The sequence below is a fragment of the Sylvia atricapilla genome, chromosome 9 (genome assembly GCF_009819655.1).
Source record: "Sylvia atricapilla isolate bSylAtr1 chromosome 9, bSylAtr1.pri, whole genome shotgun sequence".
NCBI classification, from domain to species: domain Eukaryota; kingdom Metazoa; phylum Chordata; class Aves; order Passeriformes; family Sylviidae; genus Sylvia; species Sylvia atricapilla.
The window spans coordinates 3,614,949-3,629,884 of NC_089148.1; the positions used below are offsets into that span (position 1 = coordinate 3,614,949).

At 40.5% G+C, this 14,936-nt stretch overlaps 1 protein-coding gene and 1 long non-coding RNA gene across 2 annotated transcripts; one reads left to right on the forward strand and one right to left on the reverse strand.

Annotated features, from left to right (window-relative positions):
* Positions 1 to 223: 223 nt before the first annotated feature.
* LOC136365200 (uncharacterized) lies at positions 224 to 2,153 on the reverse strand. Its single transcript, XR_010744292.1, has 4 exons — positions 2,104 to 2,153; positions 1,560 to 1,742; positions 624 to 865; positions 224 to 382 (listed from the first exon to the last, which is right to left on the reverse strand). It is a non-coding gene; the product is annotated as an uncharacterized lncRNA (long non-coding RNA).
* Positions 2,154 to 2,498: 345 nt separating this feature from the next.
* LOC136364660 (coagulation factor XIII B chain-like) lies at positions 2,499 to 13,424 on the forward strand. The gene is made up of 11 exons (XM_066324632.1): positions 2,499 to 3,003; positions 4,037 to 4,237; positions 4,730 to 4,915; positions 5,376 to 5,552; positions 5,675 to 5,851; positions 7,107 to 7,268; positions 7,601 to 7,693; positions 8,379 to 8,561; positions 11,181 to 11,384; positions 11,746 to 11,928; positions 12,623 to 13,424. The coding sequence occupies exons 1-11, from the start codon at positions 2,922 to 2,924 to the stop codon at positions 12,844 to 12,846; spliced, it is 1,872 nt and encodes a 623-aa protein (XP_066180729.1). The 5' UTR covers positions 2,499 to 2,921; the 3' UTR covers positions 12,847 to 13,424.
* Positions 13,425 to 14,936: the final 1,512 nt, after the last annotated feature.

A 14,936-nucleotide genomic window follows, 5' to 3' on the forward strand; every position in this document is an offset into this window, starting at 1 on the left:
GAGCACCCTACATGCTAGATTTCACAGATAGGTGACTTTAGACAGAAAAGACAGAAGGTACCCTTAGAGGGGCTTTTTAAATTAAAACAGACTAAAATGGATGCAAGGCAAACATTGTCTGTATTCCTGAATATCTTCGTGGCTCTAGTCACACTTGTTCTCAGACAGAACCTTAAGAGTATCAATATTTAAGTGTCATAGGAAATCATACAATGGACTTGGATTTAATTATTTGAAAAATAGTTTTAATAATAATAATAAACTTCTCAGCAAATTTGTATACGCTTAGGTTTGAAGTAGGTCTACAGATCCCTTAAAAGCTCTTTTGTATACTTGCTGTTTTATATTGTTCCTCCAGCTCAGTCCTTTCCAGGCTCCTTACCTGTGAAGGGAGACATGAGTGCTGTTAAGATGTACAGCTCCTTCCTCCAGCTTTTCCCATGTGTGTGCCCATATTGCATCCCTGTGCTGCACTGCTCATCCTCATCCCACAGAGGCCTTTCCCTTCCACGCCCCTCCAGCTCAGACTCAGCACTCATTTCCCAAAGCTGAGTGCAGTCACCTGGAGAAGACGAGGCCACCCTAATTCACCTGGAAATAAGAGATGAAGAACATCTACCTACCTTTCCTAGAGGCTTTCCTCAAGTCCATACTTGCTTTCCTCTTTCAACACACCTTGGATATGCCAGCTGTCCTCTCTTACACTGCACTTGAAATAAAGTTGTGCCAGATTCTGCTCCAAAATGGTTCTGTTTACAGTAAAAGCCAACGTAATCCCCGTGGTAAAAGTAAACTTGGTCTACATAGAATGCTTGCAGCAGCACATTTTTTTTCTCCATTTCAGTGTTGGACAATTTACATGGCTCTGAAAAAAGAGAGACTTGATCAGTACGAATAAATTGATTCTTTTTGGAACAGAAGATTTTGGCCAGGCTACACTGAAACTATAAATTTTTTCTAATTGTCTTATTATACTGCAGGCAAACCATGGTTAAGGAAAAAAAAATACACCAGGGGAGCTTAGCTTGCCTTGATTAAAACTTTCCTATGTCACTGGAGACACTGAAATTGAGATTTAAAGGTTCTACCTGACAATACTCAACTTATACATTTGGGTATGTGATTTTAGAGACAATTGGGGTTGTTCAGCCTGGCAAAAAGAAGGATGCAGGGAGACCTCACTGCACCTTTCCAGAACCTAAGAGGGGCTTCTAAGAAAGATGAAGATAGACTTTTCAGTAGGGCCTGGAGCACAGGGCTTTATGGTTATGGTTTAAAACTCAGAGAGGGTCGATTCAGCCTAGACATAAGGAAGACATTACCACCAGGGAGAGTGGTAAAACACTGCAAGGGTTTTCCCTGTTTTCCCTTTTCCCAGAAAGGCAGTGGTTGCCCATTCCTGGGAACATCCAAGGCCAGGCTGGACAGGGCTCTGAGCAGCCCTGCTCCTTGCAGGGGCTTGGACTAGATGGCCCTTACAGGTCCCTGCCAGGCTGCTCCTTGAGGCCATGAATTGTACAGAGAAACCACTGCATCTTGATCTCATTTATCACACCTACCTATACAAACTGGTGGCCAAGTCCATTGTCCTCCAGAGCAGTAGATTCTTTCAGAGCCTTGCAGAAAATGATAGTCAGAGCAAATGTACTGAACTGAGGAGCCATTCTCATACTGGGGCAGTGCTGGCAGAGTAAGAGCTCCATTTACAACAGAGGGTGGAGAGCCACATTTTTCTGTAGCAGCTGCAATGGCCATAAAAACATTTAAGACTAAGAAAGGAACAAATTGTCAGCTTGATCATAAATTAGAGGAGCATGAAGGTTTTCTTTTTACAGCTCTCTTTCTACAGAGCTTTCAGTTTCCTGGGCTTGGAGAAGAGCTTCCCCCTCCCTTCTACAGCCTTGCCCAGCCAAGGAAGGTGCAGCACTTTTCCAAGCTTGGCCATGTTCAACAATATTGTTGCCTTGCTCATCTATATTATTGATGCTCAAGCATTGATTATTTACAACAGAGTCCAGACCCACGCTAAAAGCAAAGCAAATAATTTCTAAATAGTTCTAAGACTGATTAATTTAAGATGGAACAAAAAAGTTATTGCTTTACCTTGAATAACACATTTTGGATATTTCAGTCTGCCATGGTCACACTGTGTCCTCCCAGGATATGGAATGGCAGACACTCTAGATCTTGACATGAATAGCTTTGGTTAAGCAACTTCCCTTTATTCAGAAGAAGAGATTTTCTTAACGACTTCACTTCATTAAATTTAAGCATTATATCTCTAATGATGCTAAATCAACTAACAGCTATTAGTCAGTGAGGTGACTGTAAATGCGCTTAATTTATTTTTTTGGTTGTAGGATTGTTTTATGCTTTTTTTTTTTTTTTTGGTTTCTGGTGTTGTGGGTTTTGTTTGTTTGTTCGTTTTGTTTTTTGCTTTATTTTGTTTAAAAAAGGCTTGGAAGTGGCTTGTTGTATTCAAGACTACTCAGGCAGGTAGTAACAATGGCAATGTTGCTCATGCATGAAACTCCAAAATTATGATTATCTAGAGCATGCAACTTCCTGGTTTACACAGGGGCGAGGCTGGAGGATGGGGGAATTGTCTATTTTCCCTGATTTCAGCCAAGGTAAATAATCTGATAACGGAATGCCCTTTAAACTTGGGACTCTGGAGGTTGTGAGGGGAGCAGTGATCAGCAAGTTGAAATTGTTCCATAAGCTCGTTGGTTGATTTCACTGTAAAGTGATAAATTGCAGATGACAAAGTGTGTCAAATGGAATCCTGCCAGTCCAGTGAATTAACTTGATAAAAACCACCATAGACAGACATAAGGTATTTGTTGAATACCTTTGAGAATTCAGTTAATTATTTACAAATGCAATACTTAGGGAGCTCTCACAGGTGGTAGACACTGTAGATGAAGACCATAATGAAGATGAGGTTGAGAAGCTCTTTTATCTTCCTGGTTACGGTGTGTTCATGCAAACTCTTTGCTGAAGGTAAATACACTGAATCCTATTGTAGATGGAATCTAGACTATGCAGTGTTGGTAACTTAAGTGCAATGCCTTTCCTCTCTCTACTGAGTAAACACAGCTTTTTAAATTAAATACAGTTCTGTTGTGGCATGGCTGATGTTCACAATTCAGCTGTCGCGGATTCCTGTCTAAGCCTCCAAACTGTAATATTGAAATGTTCAGACTTTAGTTCAGAAGAAATTACCTATGGAAATGTCTTTGAGCTGTTTTGGGGAGCTTACACAAACTGAATTTTGTACTATTAAAGCATTTTATATATTGAAGTATCTTGGAGCTTGAAATATTTTCACTTTATTACGAAGCAAAGTAGTGGAGGTTAAATGGGACCTGCAGGAGTTAATCTGGGATGGTCCTGCATTTTCTATCCCTATTTTCAGCACTGATTTCTTCTTTTGCTTCTTGTTTTTGGGATTGCTTGCTTATTCTGGTTTTGTTATTTTGGGGTTTCTTCAAGTAACCTAATGTCTTATTCAGCACTACTCTTTAAGAAGATTTTCTCCTATTACTGTGGAGTTTAATGTTTTTTAAGGCTTTATTCTCCTTGTTTTTTCTTTAATCTCCATTTCTTATTTCTTTTCCCTTGACTTCCTAAATTCCTCTTCCTAAGCAAGCCTAACTCCTCTATTGTCTCCTAGTAGCTTGACAACTGGATGTTACAGTTAGGCTTTGGTGTGTTTGTGCTTATGCTTCTGGGCAAAATGGAGTAAAATACAGGGGTCCTGCATCAGTTTTGCCCAGTTCACCTTAGGAGGTTTTATTCTACAGCTGATATTCTTGTGAACCCTAAAAGCAAAAGCTGATAAAATTGTAGTATGTCTTTGTTTCAGCAGGTCTCAAAAGGCCCTTCATGCTTGGAAGTAGTTGGAATTTTTTTCTAGTTTGAAAGCCAGAATCAGTCAAGCTGATATTAGATAAATTAATGCCATAAATAAATATGATAAGCATTCATATCTGGGCTGAAATTTTTAATGGTAAATATATTGATTTCTTTTCAGATACACCATGTGATTTGCCACAGATAGAAAATGGAAACGTTGCCCAGTACTATTACAGTTTCAAAAGTTACTATTTCCCTATGCCTAAAGGAAAAAAGCTCTCCTATTCTTGTATTGTTGGTTACACAACTGAAAGTGGGACTCAAGATGGAAGAATAACTTGTACAGAAAAAGGATGGTCTCCAGTGCCACAATGCTACAGTGAGTTAGCTTTATTCATCTCCTCATTGCTTCCAGCAGGAACATTTCCTGGCTGGTTTTCCTGGGACATATAAGGAAAAGAAGCTGCAAAACAGAAGTGATAATGTGTACAAGGTGCAATCATTTGTGTCCAGACTACATAAGTTTATATGTGGAATATTTTTTACAATAGTATATATTTTAAGGTCATTTACCCATTTATTTTTTTTAATAAAAATATTAATTTTCCCTGTTTCCATAGTTTGGGAGAACTATTCGTTTTCCCTGAGATATATCACTTCTTGAGTCTCCCTAGCTCTAGATTCCTTGGCTGTATTCCATGTGATTGTTGGTGGTTAGATGTATTTTTTGATGACTGGAGCAGAATTTCTTCAATAGTTTGAGAAAATCAGATAAGATCAGTATAGCTCCAAACCCTGTTTTTATTTTGCTTGTAGGAGAACAAAAATATTCCATTCCTTCTTTCTGATCAAGATGTCTTGTTTCCTTCAGGAAAATGCACCAAGCCTCTTTTGGAAAATGGCTCTTTTTACAGTACAGAAATGGACTTCAAAATCCATGAGGAGTTGCAATACAAATGTAATCCAGGCTACCACACCCCAAGTGGTGGTACTGAAGACACAGTGCAGTGTCAGCCACAAGGATGGTCCGTCCAGCCAAGCTGCACTGAAAAACTCGGTAATATTCTGCATTTTTCTCCTTTCTAATCTATTGCAGGTGTATATAATTCCATTGTCCTTGCTGCACCTGTAGGGCCGAACTGCCAATGCCAGGCTGTCATTTGAGTACTCCTAAAGCAGGTTCTCAGCTCTGCCTCTGGGGAAAAGCTTGTCAGGTGTGACATGGTGCTGCTTTTGTGCATTTGTGAAGGTATGTAAAATGACACATGTCAAATGACGCATGTAAAATGAATCAGTAGAGATGAAATCACACCCAGACCAATACACTGCCATACAAACTTGCTGTTCCAAAATGACCGGTGGAAAACTTGTGCCGAAAACCGCGTTGGTAGTCACCCCTCATTTACCAAGATTTTGCCTGGGATATGGCCACTTTTAAGGTGTATCTGAGGGAATACTCTGGAATGCTCGCTACAAACCCATCAGTTCACATCACGCCTGTGCTTTATTCCTTGGAGAGTGGTGCCAGGTGCCCGGGCTCCCCCACGGCAGCTACGCGGGAGCGGCGCGGGCGGTGCGGGCCAACGGGACGCTGCGGTACCGCTGCGAGCGCGGCTATCGCCCCGCGGCCGGGAGCGCCTCCGGGGCCGCGCTCTGCCTGCCACACGGCTGGGACCGAGCCCCCAGCTGCACCAGTACGTGCTCTCCTCTCAAACTCACCTATCCTACTCATAAAAATGGGCTAAGAGCCTTCTTCCATCAGCTGGTGGAGGGGAGCCTTCTTCAACTGGTTTTTGCCGCTGTGTTTTCTTCCCAGGAATAACTTGCTCCACTTTGAGTGACATAGCTCATGGAGGTTTCTATCCTGTGAAGAAAATCTATGAAGAAGGAGATGTAGTTCAATTTTACTGCGACAAGCATTATTCCGTCACTGGGTTTGACTCAATTCAATGCTATAATTTTGGGTGGTATCCAGACCCTCCGGTGTGTGAAGGTACCTTGTTTTTATAGTTTTACTGTGTCAAATTCTTGGAGAAAAGCTCACACCTTCTTTCAAAAAATGCTTTATGAATACAAAATGAAAACCAGGGTTTGTACCAGTTTGTAGACTAAATGTAAATCAAGTGTTAGTCAAAGGGCAGAGAGCCAAGGTAACAGGAAGGGAGGCAATGGTTATTGCAACTACATTTCAGTGAACTCTAATTAGATCAGGCTAATTAATCAGTATCAGTATCTTCCAAGTTGTATCCCAGAGAAGCAGGAACCAACAGTTACAGGGAATTTTTTAGACCCTGAAGCTCAATAAACTGTGTTCAGAATACATGAAGGTTTAATCAGGCCTGCTTAGTTCTGCCTTGTGGGATGGGATGTACCTCTTGAGAGGCATTAAAAATTAAAGCATCAAAAATAAAATTTGTAACAAGATCCTCCTTAGCTTGTAATACTTTTTAGAGTTGTACGGTCTTCTCAAACTTTACTTGTTCTGAACAGATTAATTAATTTAAACAGAATTAATTGTCCTGAGGACAGAAACACATCTTTAGCAATTGCTATCACTTCCCCCGTCACTGGGGTATAATGAAGAATCTCAGTAAAGAAAGTTCCAAAAGAATGAGAGGTGAACCAGCTGAGATAAAAGAACAAAGCACAAAGCAGAACAAAACAATGTTTACTAGAGCTTAGACTCCAGACCTGTGTTTATGTTCTCATGAGACAGCAGGAACTTTTCTTGAGTGAGTGCAGAGAAGGTGAAGATGCTCGGAGGATGGAAACAAGGCCTAAATCTACTTTTGAGGATACAGTAACCACAAACTTAATTTAGAGATAGGAAATGGGCTATGATTATTGCTTCTTCTGTAGCATTAGAATTAATAAATAATCTGCTTTAAATATTATATGAATGAGGGTATGGGAAATCTCTATTTCCTGCAATCCTATAAAGAACATTTTATTTAGTCTCTGTGGAGAAATTACAAATTTGTTTATAGCAGTACAATGACACAGTACTTCTATTTTATATTTGTGGAATATATTTGTGGAATGCTAAATCACTTGTTTGTTTAGGTCTCCCATTGTACTAAGAAAATCAAGAAAATTTTATTAAGAAATTACTCTGGCTTAGCCAAAAAAAGCCTTTTGAGTGATAGGCTTGAATTGTGCATGGTGAGCATAATTGTGCACCGTGAGCTTAATTGTGCATGTGATTTTGGTAAGAAAGAAAACAAAAATATGCAATTTTTTATTTTCAGATGTAAAAAATAAATGTCCCCCACCGCCACTCCCTCATGGCCATATCAGCACAGCCAGAAGAACATATCATAGTGGAGACAAAGTTAGTGTACAGTGTACCTTGGGAACTGAGGAAATTCGGTGTGAAGGAGGAAAATGGACATCACCATCTATCTGTATTGGTGAGTACTTCTGTGAAGGCTGACAACTGAACTGAAATGATTCTTCAACCCACGCCCTAATTTTCTGGAGAGTCTCAGTTTCTATATCTGCAAAACTATTATCCTTCCTCTGTTAAAAGGCTTGAGAGACAAAGTGCTGAATATTTTGCAGACAATCGTGGCTCCCAGAGTTAAAAAAAAAAAAAAAAAGGATGAGTTAGGTGAATTCAGCTGTGACATCTCTGGAAAACTGGGATTATTACATTTTACAGTGCATCATGTCTGACGGTTTTAGTACTTTAAAATGAGTTGTTTCTGTGAAAACTGGCTCTGAGTCTCTGCTATGGCTACAGGAACTGTGGATAAACAGGAATCTGGGGCACCACCACCACTCGAGGCAGATGCAGAAATAAGGTCAAGCCAAACACATCACAGTGAAGTTACAAGTAGGTGAACATTGTTCTTCTATTTAAAAGGAACTCTCCAAACCAATTATAGACATTTCATGACTACTTTTAGTCTTTTACTACAGGACAGTTCCTTATTCTTGAAAATGCTTGCATAGGCTACACATGTCAATGTGGTCAATTGTTGAAGGCCATTGTTGCTTATTTCTAAATTACACCAATAAGCCTGCTCTGCATTTGTAATTTTATTTCATGCAGAGCATTTACTTCCAGTCATTTTGTACCCTTTAATGTTATTTGGACATGCAAATTCATGAGTATTTTGTTGTTCCTTTGATTAATATTTCCAATGGGGGTTCTTGTGTGTTTTCTTTTTTTGTTGTTTTTGTTTTGAACCACACATACATGAAACATTTTTTCAAGTAACAAACAAGACTGTCTATGTCACATAAAAAGAACTGATCTGTATTGTGTGTAAACCAGCAAGAGTCAAAAGTAGGCACAGATGTAAAGTGTAGAGGGAAATAAGATGCATGTTTGCAATTCAGAAAGGCAAGGGTAGAGTTTCTGAAAATGAAATTTGTAAAAGGAATTATATTGGTTTAGATTCTATTTGTTTGCAAATTTTTTGCTCAAGTCTAGTATTGGTCTAATACTTTCATCAGTGTTAACAATATTGTAATCTAATCAAGATCTAACTGCCTCTCTCTCTATCCCATATCAGAAATGCAGCACGACTGTGCCTCCCCACCTGTGATTAAAAATGGTGGTGTCCTGGGCCCATTATTGGAAAATTACAAAAATGGTTCCTGGGTGGAATATGCTTGTCAGCATTACCACCTTTTGGATGGGCCCAGTACTGTTTACTGTGACCACGGAAACTGGACAGAACAACCAACCTGCTTAGGTGAGTCCTGGAAGGGAAAACAAGGTTTGTCATGCATAACATAAAAAGGGGAAATGGGAAGGAACCTCTAAGTAATCTTTTATTTACCAACTTTTCTCTTTTATGGGAGTTAATAAAGATTCCAGAAATATGAAGATGAACCAAAATTAGTTTTTTAGCATCTCTCCTGCTGGGCATCCTCTGGCCTGTTCTTAAAACCACCCAATTAAATAGATTCCTCTGTTTCTTGAGTGAGCTATTCTAGAATACAGCTATCCCTGTTTCCTGGGAGGATTCTCCAATTTCTTTCCTCCATATTGTCCATTCCATTAATTTCTTCCTGTCTTTCAATGGACGATTAGAAGGAATGGCGTGGCTGTTCCCAAAATGGCTTTTAGATACAATTAACAAAAAATTAGCAACGACTTCTTGGACGTTTGTTTTTAAATTTTCGGGCTTTTTTTTTATTTTATTTTTTTATTATGTGTCTTTATATCTGTTGTTTCATTCTATTTTAAATTTTTCTGTGCTGCTTTTATGTAGGCTGCTTAAAACAATGTATTGAACTCCCACTAGAAAATTACCAGGGTGAACAGGAATACAAACAAGAGTTGTTTGTTTATCTTTCCTTCCTTCCTCTAATAAAATAATTCAATTTTGCTAACATCCTTTGTTAAATTGGCTCACCTTTCAGTTTGTATTCTACCATGAAAATGAAAATACACAATCAGTTCAGGTTTAATTGTGTATTTCTAAATGAAGAGAAGTTACCTCATCCAGACTGAAAGGTCAGCATTTTTGGATCTGAAAACTCAAATTTAACAAATCCTGTGAAATAATGAAATCTCATTTCCAGTGAGCATTGTTTGTCTCATCAGCATCCAAATAAGCCCATCATTCTTTGCATGTTTTCTGAGATTTCTTTTCAAAGCCTCTTGCATTACAGGCATTGCCACAGGGAGCTGTTCTACAGTTGATGCAGCAACTAAGACATCATCCATACACTATACTGAATTCCAAGACACCATAAGTTGCTTTTTCACCATTCAGTGTTCCCTAGCTCTGCATTAGTTTTAAGACTGTATACAAATATGCATATGTCAAAGTTAGAGAAAGACAAATTTAGCAAAATGCACTGTACCACACTGTCCTATCAAGAAGAAATCATACCCCAAGTTCTGATTTTGTTTAACTGCAGTAAATGTTACAATCTACTTTGTTACTGATTTTCCTTTTGAGGAGGCTGCTACTACAATGGGTAAACTACATATGAAATACAATATTCTCAACCAAAAAGACAATACAAGGTGCACAAAACAGCAGTTTTGCAAACATGGCTGACTTAAAACCTTAATTTTTGTATGCTCAATGGGAGAAAGCTGAAATTAAATTATTGTCTTATAGAATTACAAACAGTTAAATACTGGCAACATGCCAATCACAAGTATCTCATTTATTATTATTCAAAAGAAAAATCTTTCCTTACTCAGCCCAGTAATACTGTAGGAAGGAGCAAGTCGAGAGGAAGAAAAGCCCTCTCACTTGCTGCTCTTGGAGGCAGCCCCGTTTGACTCAGACCATGGCCAGCAGTCCTGTCCTTCCTTTTGTGCTTTTCCTTGTCTGTGATGGAGGCCAACACCAGGTGCTGCCCTGCCCCAGGTTCTGCCATACATTTTACATTGTTGGTACACAGAGACTTCACATCATGCAGAGCTTTAATTGCCTCCAGACACAAAGGCATCTGCAATGCTTATCTCTAACATGTCTTAGTGGGGAATAGATTAGGTAAATAAATTTAAAAAAATAAAGAAATAAAATAGAGCAGTATTACAAAGAAAATCGCTGAATATATACAATGCCTTGACATAACCTTTTCCAAGTAACCTCGTTGTGCCATACCCCACTCTTTCTAAGCACATATTTATTAATTTGCAGTGTGGGTCTCAGAGCATTGAAGAACACACAAGTGACCTGTAACAGCTTCCTCAATGACAGCAATCTCTGCAAGATCTAGCACTCTATTCCTTTCCCTTTTTCTGATTCCAAGTTATCAGTTCTACAGGCTCTCTGCCTGGCTTGGTTGGGCTGGGCTCCCCCGTGTTACTGCTCTTAGGTCTGCAGACATCTGCCCAAATCACCTCAGGGTCACCAGATGACAGAGGAGGTAGGACTGACACCAAAGAAGACTTCAAGCATCAGCACTTTATTACTCTCCAGTACAGCCTTTGATACCATTTATCTTACATACATTCCACCTGTGCGCCCTATGTGCCCTTCTGTGATTGTTCAGGTACACCTCAGGATTCCATGTTTCTTTACCCTCAATACTGTTCACCTGCCCTACACAGTTGTAGCCTAGTGGGGATGAGGCTCGGCTGCAGCCCCATTCCCAATCACCACAAACTGTGTGCCTATGCCTGATCGAAAGCATCCATTCCTTTTGCATGGGTTTGGTTTTTGCTTTCACTTCAGACCATTTCTTTCTGTTTGCATTTTTTATGCACCCGTAGTTCTTTGTCATGCATGATTCAGACACATTTTAGAGCTATTAAATTGGGGTTCTCTTTATTCACTTCTACAAAAGGGAGCTAAGAAATCAATTAAGGTGGCTTTTTATTAAAATACACATGTATTTCCTAGAACCATGTACTCTCAATGTAAATGATATGGACAGCAACAACTTAACATTGAAATGGAGACGGGAGGAATTAATTTTCCTACATGGAGATCTCATAGAGTTTGAATGTAAACAGGGATATAGTTTTCTCCATACTGCTACTCCATCTCCTGGGAGGACACAGTGTGACCATGGCAGACTGAAATATCCAAAATGTGTTATTCAAGGTAAAGCAATAACTTTTTTGTTCCATCTTAAATTAATCAGTCTTAGAACTATTTAGAAATTATTTGCTTTGCTTTTAGCGTGGGTCTGGAGTCTGTTGTAAATAATCAATGCTTGAGCATCAACAATACAGATGAGCAAGGCAACAATATTGTTGAACATGGCCAAGCTTGGAAAAGTGCTGCACCTTCCTTGGCTGGGCAAGGCTGTAGAAGGGAGGGGGAAGCTCTTCTCCAAGCCCAGGAAACTGAAAGCTCTGTAGAAAGAGAGCTGTAAAAAGAAAACCTTCATGCTCCTCTAATTTATGATCAAGCTGACAATTTGTTCCTTTCTTAGTCTTAAATGTTTTTATGGCCATTGCAGCTGCTACAGAAAAATGTGGCTCTCCACCCTCTGTTGCAAATGGAGCTCTTACTCTGCCAGCACTGCCCCAGTATGAGAATGGCTCCTCAGTTCAGTACATTTGCTCTGACTATCATTTTCTGCAAGGCTCTGAGAGAATCTACTGCTCTGGAGGACAATGGACTTTGCCACCAGTTTGTATAGGTAGGTGTGATAAATGAGATCAAGATGCAGTGGTTTCTCTGTACAATTCATGGCCTCAAGGAGCAGCCTGGCAGGGACCTGTAAGGGCCATCTAGTCCAAGCCCCTGCAAGGAGCAGGGCTGCTCAGAGCCCTGTCCAGCCTGGCCTTGGATGTTCCCAGGAATGGGCAACCACTGCCTTTCTGGGAAAAGGGAAAACAGGAAAAACCCTTGCAGTGTTTTACCACTCTCCCTGGTGGTAATGTCTTCCTTATGTCTAGGCTGAATCGACCCTCTCTGAGTTTTAAACCATAACCATAAAGCCCTGTGCTCCAGGCCCTACTGAAAAGTCTATCTTCATCTTTCTTAGAAGCCCCTCTTAGGTTCTGGAAGGGTGCAGTGAGGTCTCCCTGCATCCTTCTTTTTGCCAGGCTGAACAACCCCAATTGTCTCTAAAATCACATACCCAAATGTATAAGTTGAGTATTGTCAGGTAGAACCTTTAAATCTCAATTTCAGTGTCTCCAGTGACATAGGAAAGTTTTAATCAAGGCAAGCTAAGCTCCCCTGGTGTATTCTTTTTTCCTTAACCATGGTTTGCCTGCAGTATAATAAGACAAGTAGAAAAAATTTATAGTTTCAGTGTAGCCTGGCCAAAATATTTTGTTCCAAAAAGAATCAATTTATTCGTACTGATCAAGTCTCTCTTTTTTCAGAGCCATGTAAATTGTCAGACACTGAAATGCAGAAAAACAATGTGCTGCTGCAAGCATTCTATGCAGACCAAGTTTACTTTTACCACGGGGATTACGTTGGCTTTTACTGTAAACAGAACCATTTTGGAGCAGAATCTGGCACAACTCTATTTCAAGTGCAGTGTAAGAGAGGACAGCTGGCATATCCAAGGTGTGTTGAAAGAGGAAAGCAAGTATGGACTTGAGGAAAGCCTCTAGGAAAGGTAGGTAGATGTTCTTCATCTCTTATTTCCAGGTGAATTAGGGTGGCCTCGTCTTCTCCAGGTGACTGCACTCAGCTTTGGGAAATGAGTGCTGAGTCTGAGCTGGAGGGGCGTGGAAGGGAAAGGCCTCTGTGGGATGAGGATGAGCAGTGCAGCACAGGGATGCAATATGGGCACACACATGGGAAAAGCTGGAGGAAGGAGCTGTACATCTTAACAGCACTCATGTCTCCCTTCACAGGTAAGGAGCCTGGGAAGGACTGAGCTGGAGGAACAACATAAAACAGCAAGTATACAAAAGAGATTTTAAGCGATCTGTAGAACTACTTCAAATCTAAGCGTAAACAAATTTGCAGGGGAGTTTATTATTATTATTAAAACTATTTTTCAAATAATTAAATCCAAGTCCATTGTATGATTTCCTATGACACTTAAATATTGATACTCTTAAGGTTCTGCCTGAGAGAAGTGTGACTACAGCCATGAAGATATTCAGGAATACAGACAATGTTTGCCTTGCATCCATTTTAGTTTGTTTTAATCAAAAAAGCCCCTCTAAGGGTACCTTCTGTCTTTTCTGTCTAAAATCACCTATCTGAGAAATCATAGCATGTAGGGTGCTCTCTATGGGTTACCAAGGCATCTGCAAGAGTTACAAGAATGAACAAAACAGAAAAAGAAATGAAAGACAAAGTCTGCTTATTTTGTCAAAACCCAGTCAACCAAGAGGTGGAGAAAGTTGATAGAAATACTTTACAGAGTGTACATAACAGCAATAGCCTTCCTCTTCCAGAGCAAACTGGCAGTGAAAGGGATTCAAAAGCCCTTGCTGGAACAGCTGCTGGAAGTGGCACTCCTCTCACCACTCCCTCTGGATGTACACACAACACTGGCTGTGAGCACAAGACAGGATGAGGGCATTGCAGACATGAAGGCAGCATCTTGGTGATGGACTTTGAGGCCAAGACGGCATCAAATACTCAAGCTTCACGTGGGGCTGCTGCCACTAAATCACCCAGCTGTTTGAGTGATAGATCAAAGTTTCTTACGGATTGTTTTCATCCAAGTGTAGCAATAGAATACCTGCCTGTGACCCTTTTTGTCCCTCCTAAGGGCCACTCTGAGCTTCAGCTTTTCTAACATTATCCATACATGGCACATCAATGCCATGAACAGCTCGTCTTGGAGCCCCTTGTTTGCCTCAATCCCCTGTACTGGATTTCTTTTCTGCTCCAGAGATCTCTGTGAAGTCTCTGATGAGCTAGGCCAGTCCAGGGAGATGTGGTTTTCTTCCTGAAGATGAGAACCGAATACTCTTGTGCTTGCAGGATTCTGTGCTTCAAGACCTATAAGCTTTTTGGGACTCCTATGACTCCCAAGCAATCCCATCTCCCGTTTTGCTAAAATCGTTGAAGTCTGCTCTGCTAAGGTGCACAATTTCTACTCTGGTACTTGCTTTTTTCTCTCCCTTCAGAATCAGGGAGTGCGTTAGCACATGGCTACCACAGCCAGGCTGCCAGTGACTCCCACAAGCACTTTCTCCTTGTTTGTGAAGGGCAGATGGGGCTGGGGCTGGCACAGACTGGCCCATGCAGGACCTGGACCAGGAACTAGTCCCCACCTTCACCTAGGGATCCCAGCTACTTGCAGGCCAACAGCTTGCCTTTGCAGGCAGGATCTGGCTCAAGTCCCCCAGAAGAATTGGCTCTGCCTCGAGACTTCCCTTACTTGCTCCTTCTGCTCAGGCCCTCAGGACACTCAGCCCAGGTTCATTTCCAAGCAAGTGCATGGAGAAGAAGGTAGGAATACACAAGGCCAAACACACTTTGTGTGCTGATAATCAAATTAGCTGTCAGCTTTAATTCTTGTCTCTGTATGCCACCAAAGCCAGCCTGCTTTCAGGACACAGTTGTTAATAAAACAGCAGTGAGAGATCAGTACAGCATGGAGAAAATGCAAGTGCAGCCCTTTGGCTGCACAAAATGGAAATACATTTACAAAACTAGATCTAATGTGGATAATATGCAAACAACCATCCAATAGTGAAAACAAGAACAAATTCCAAGACAGAG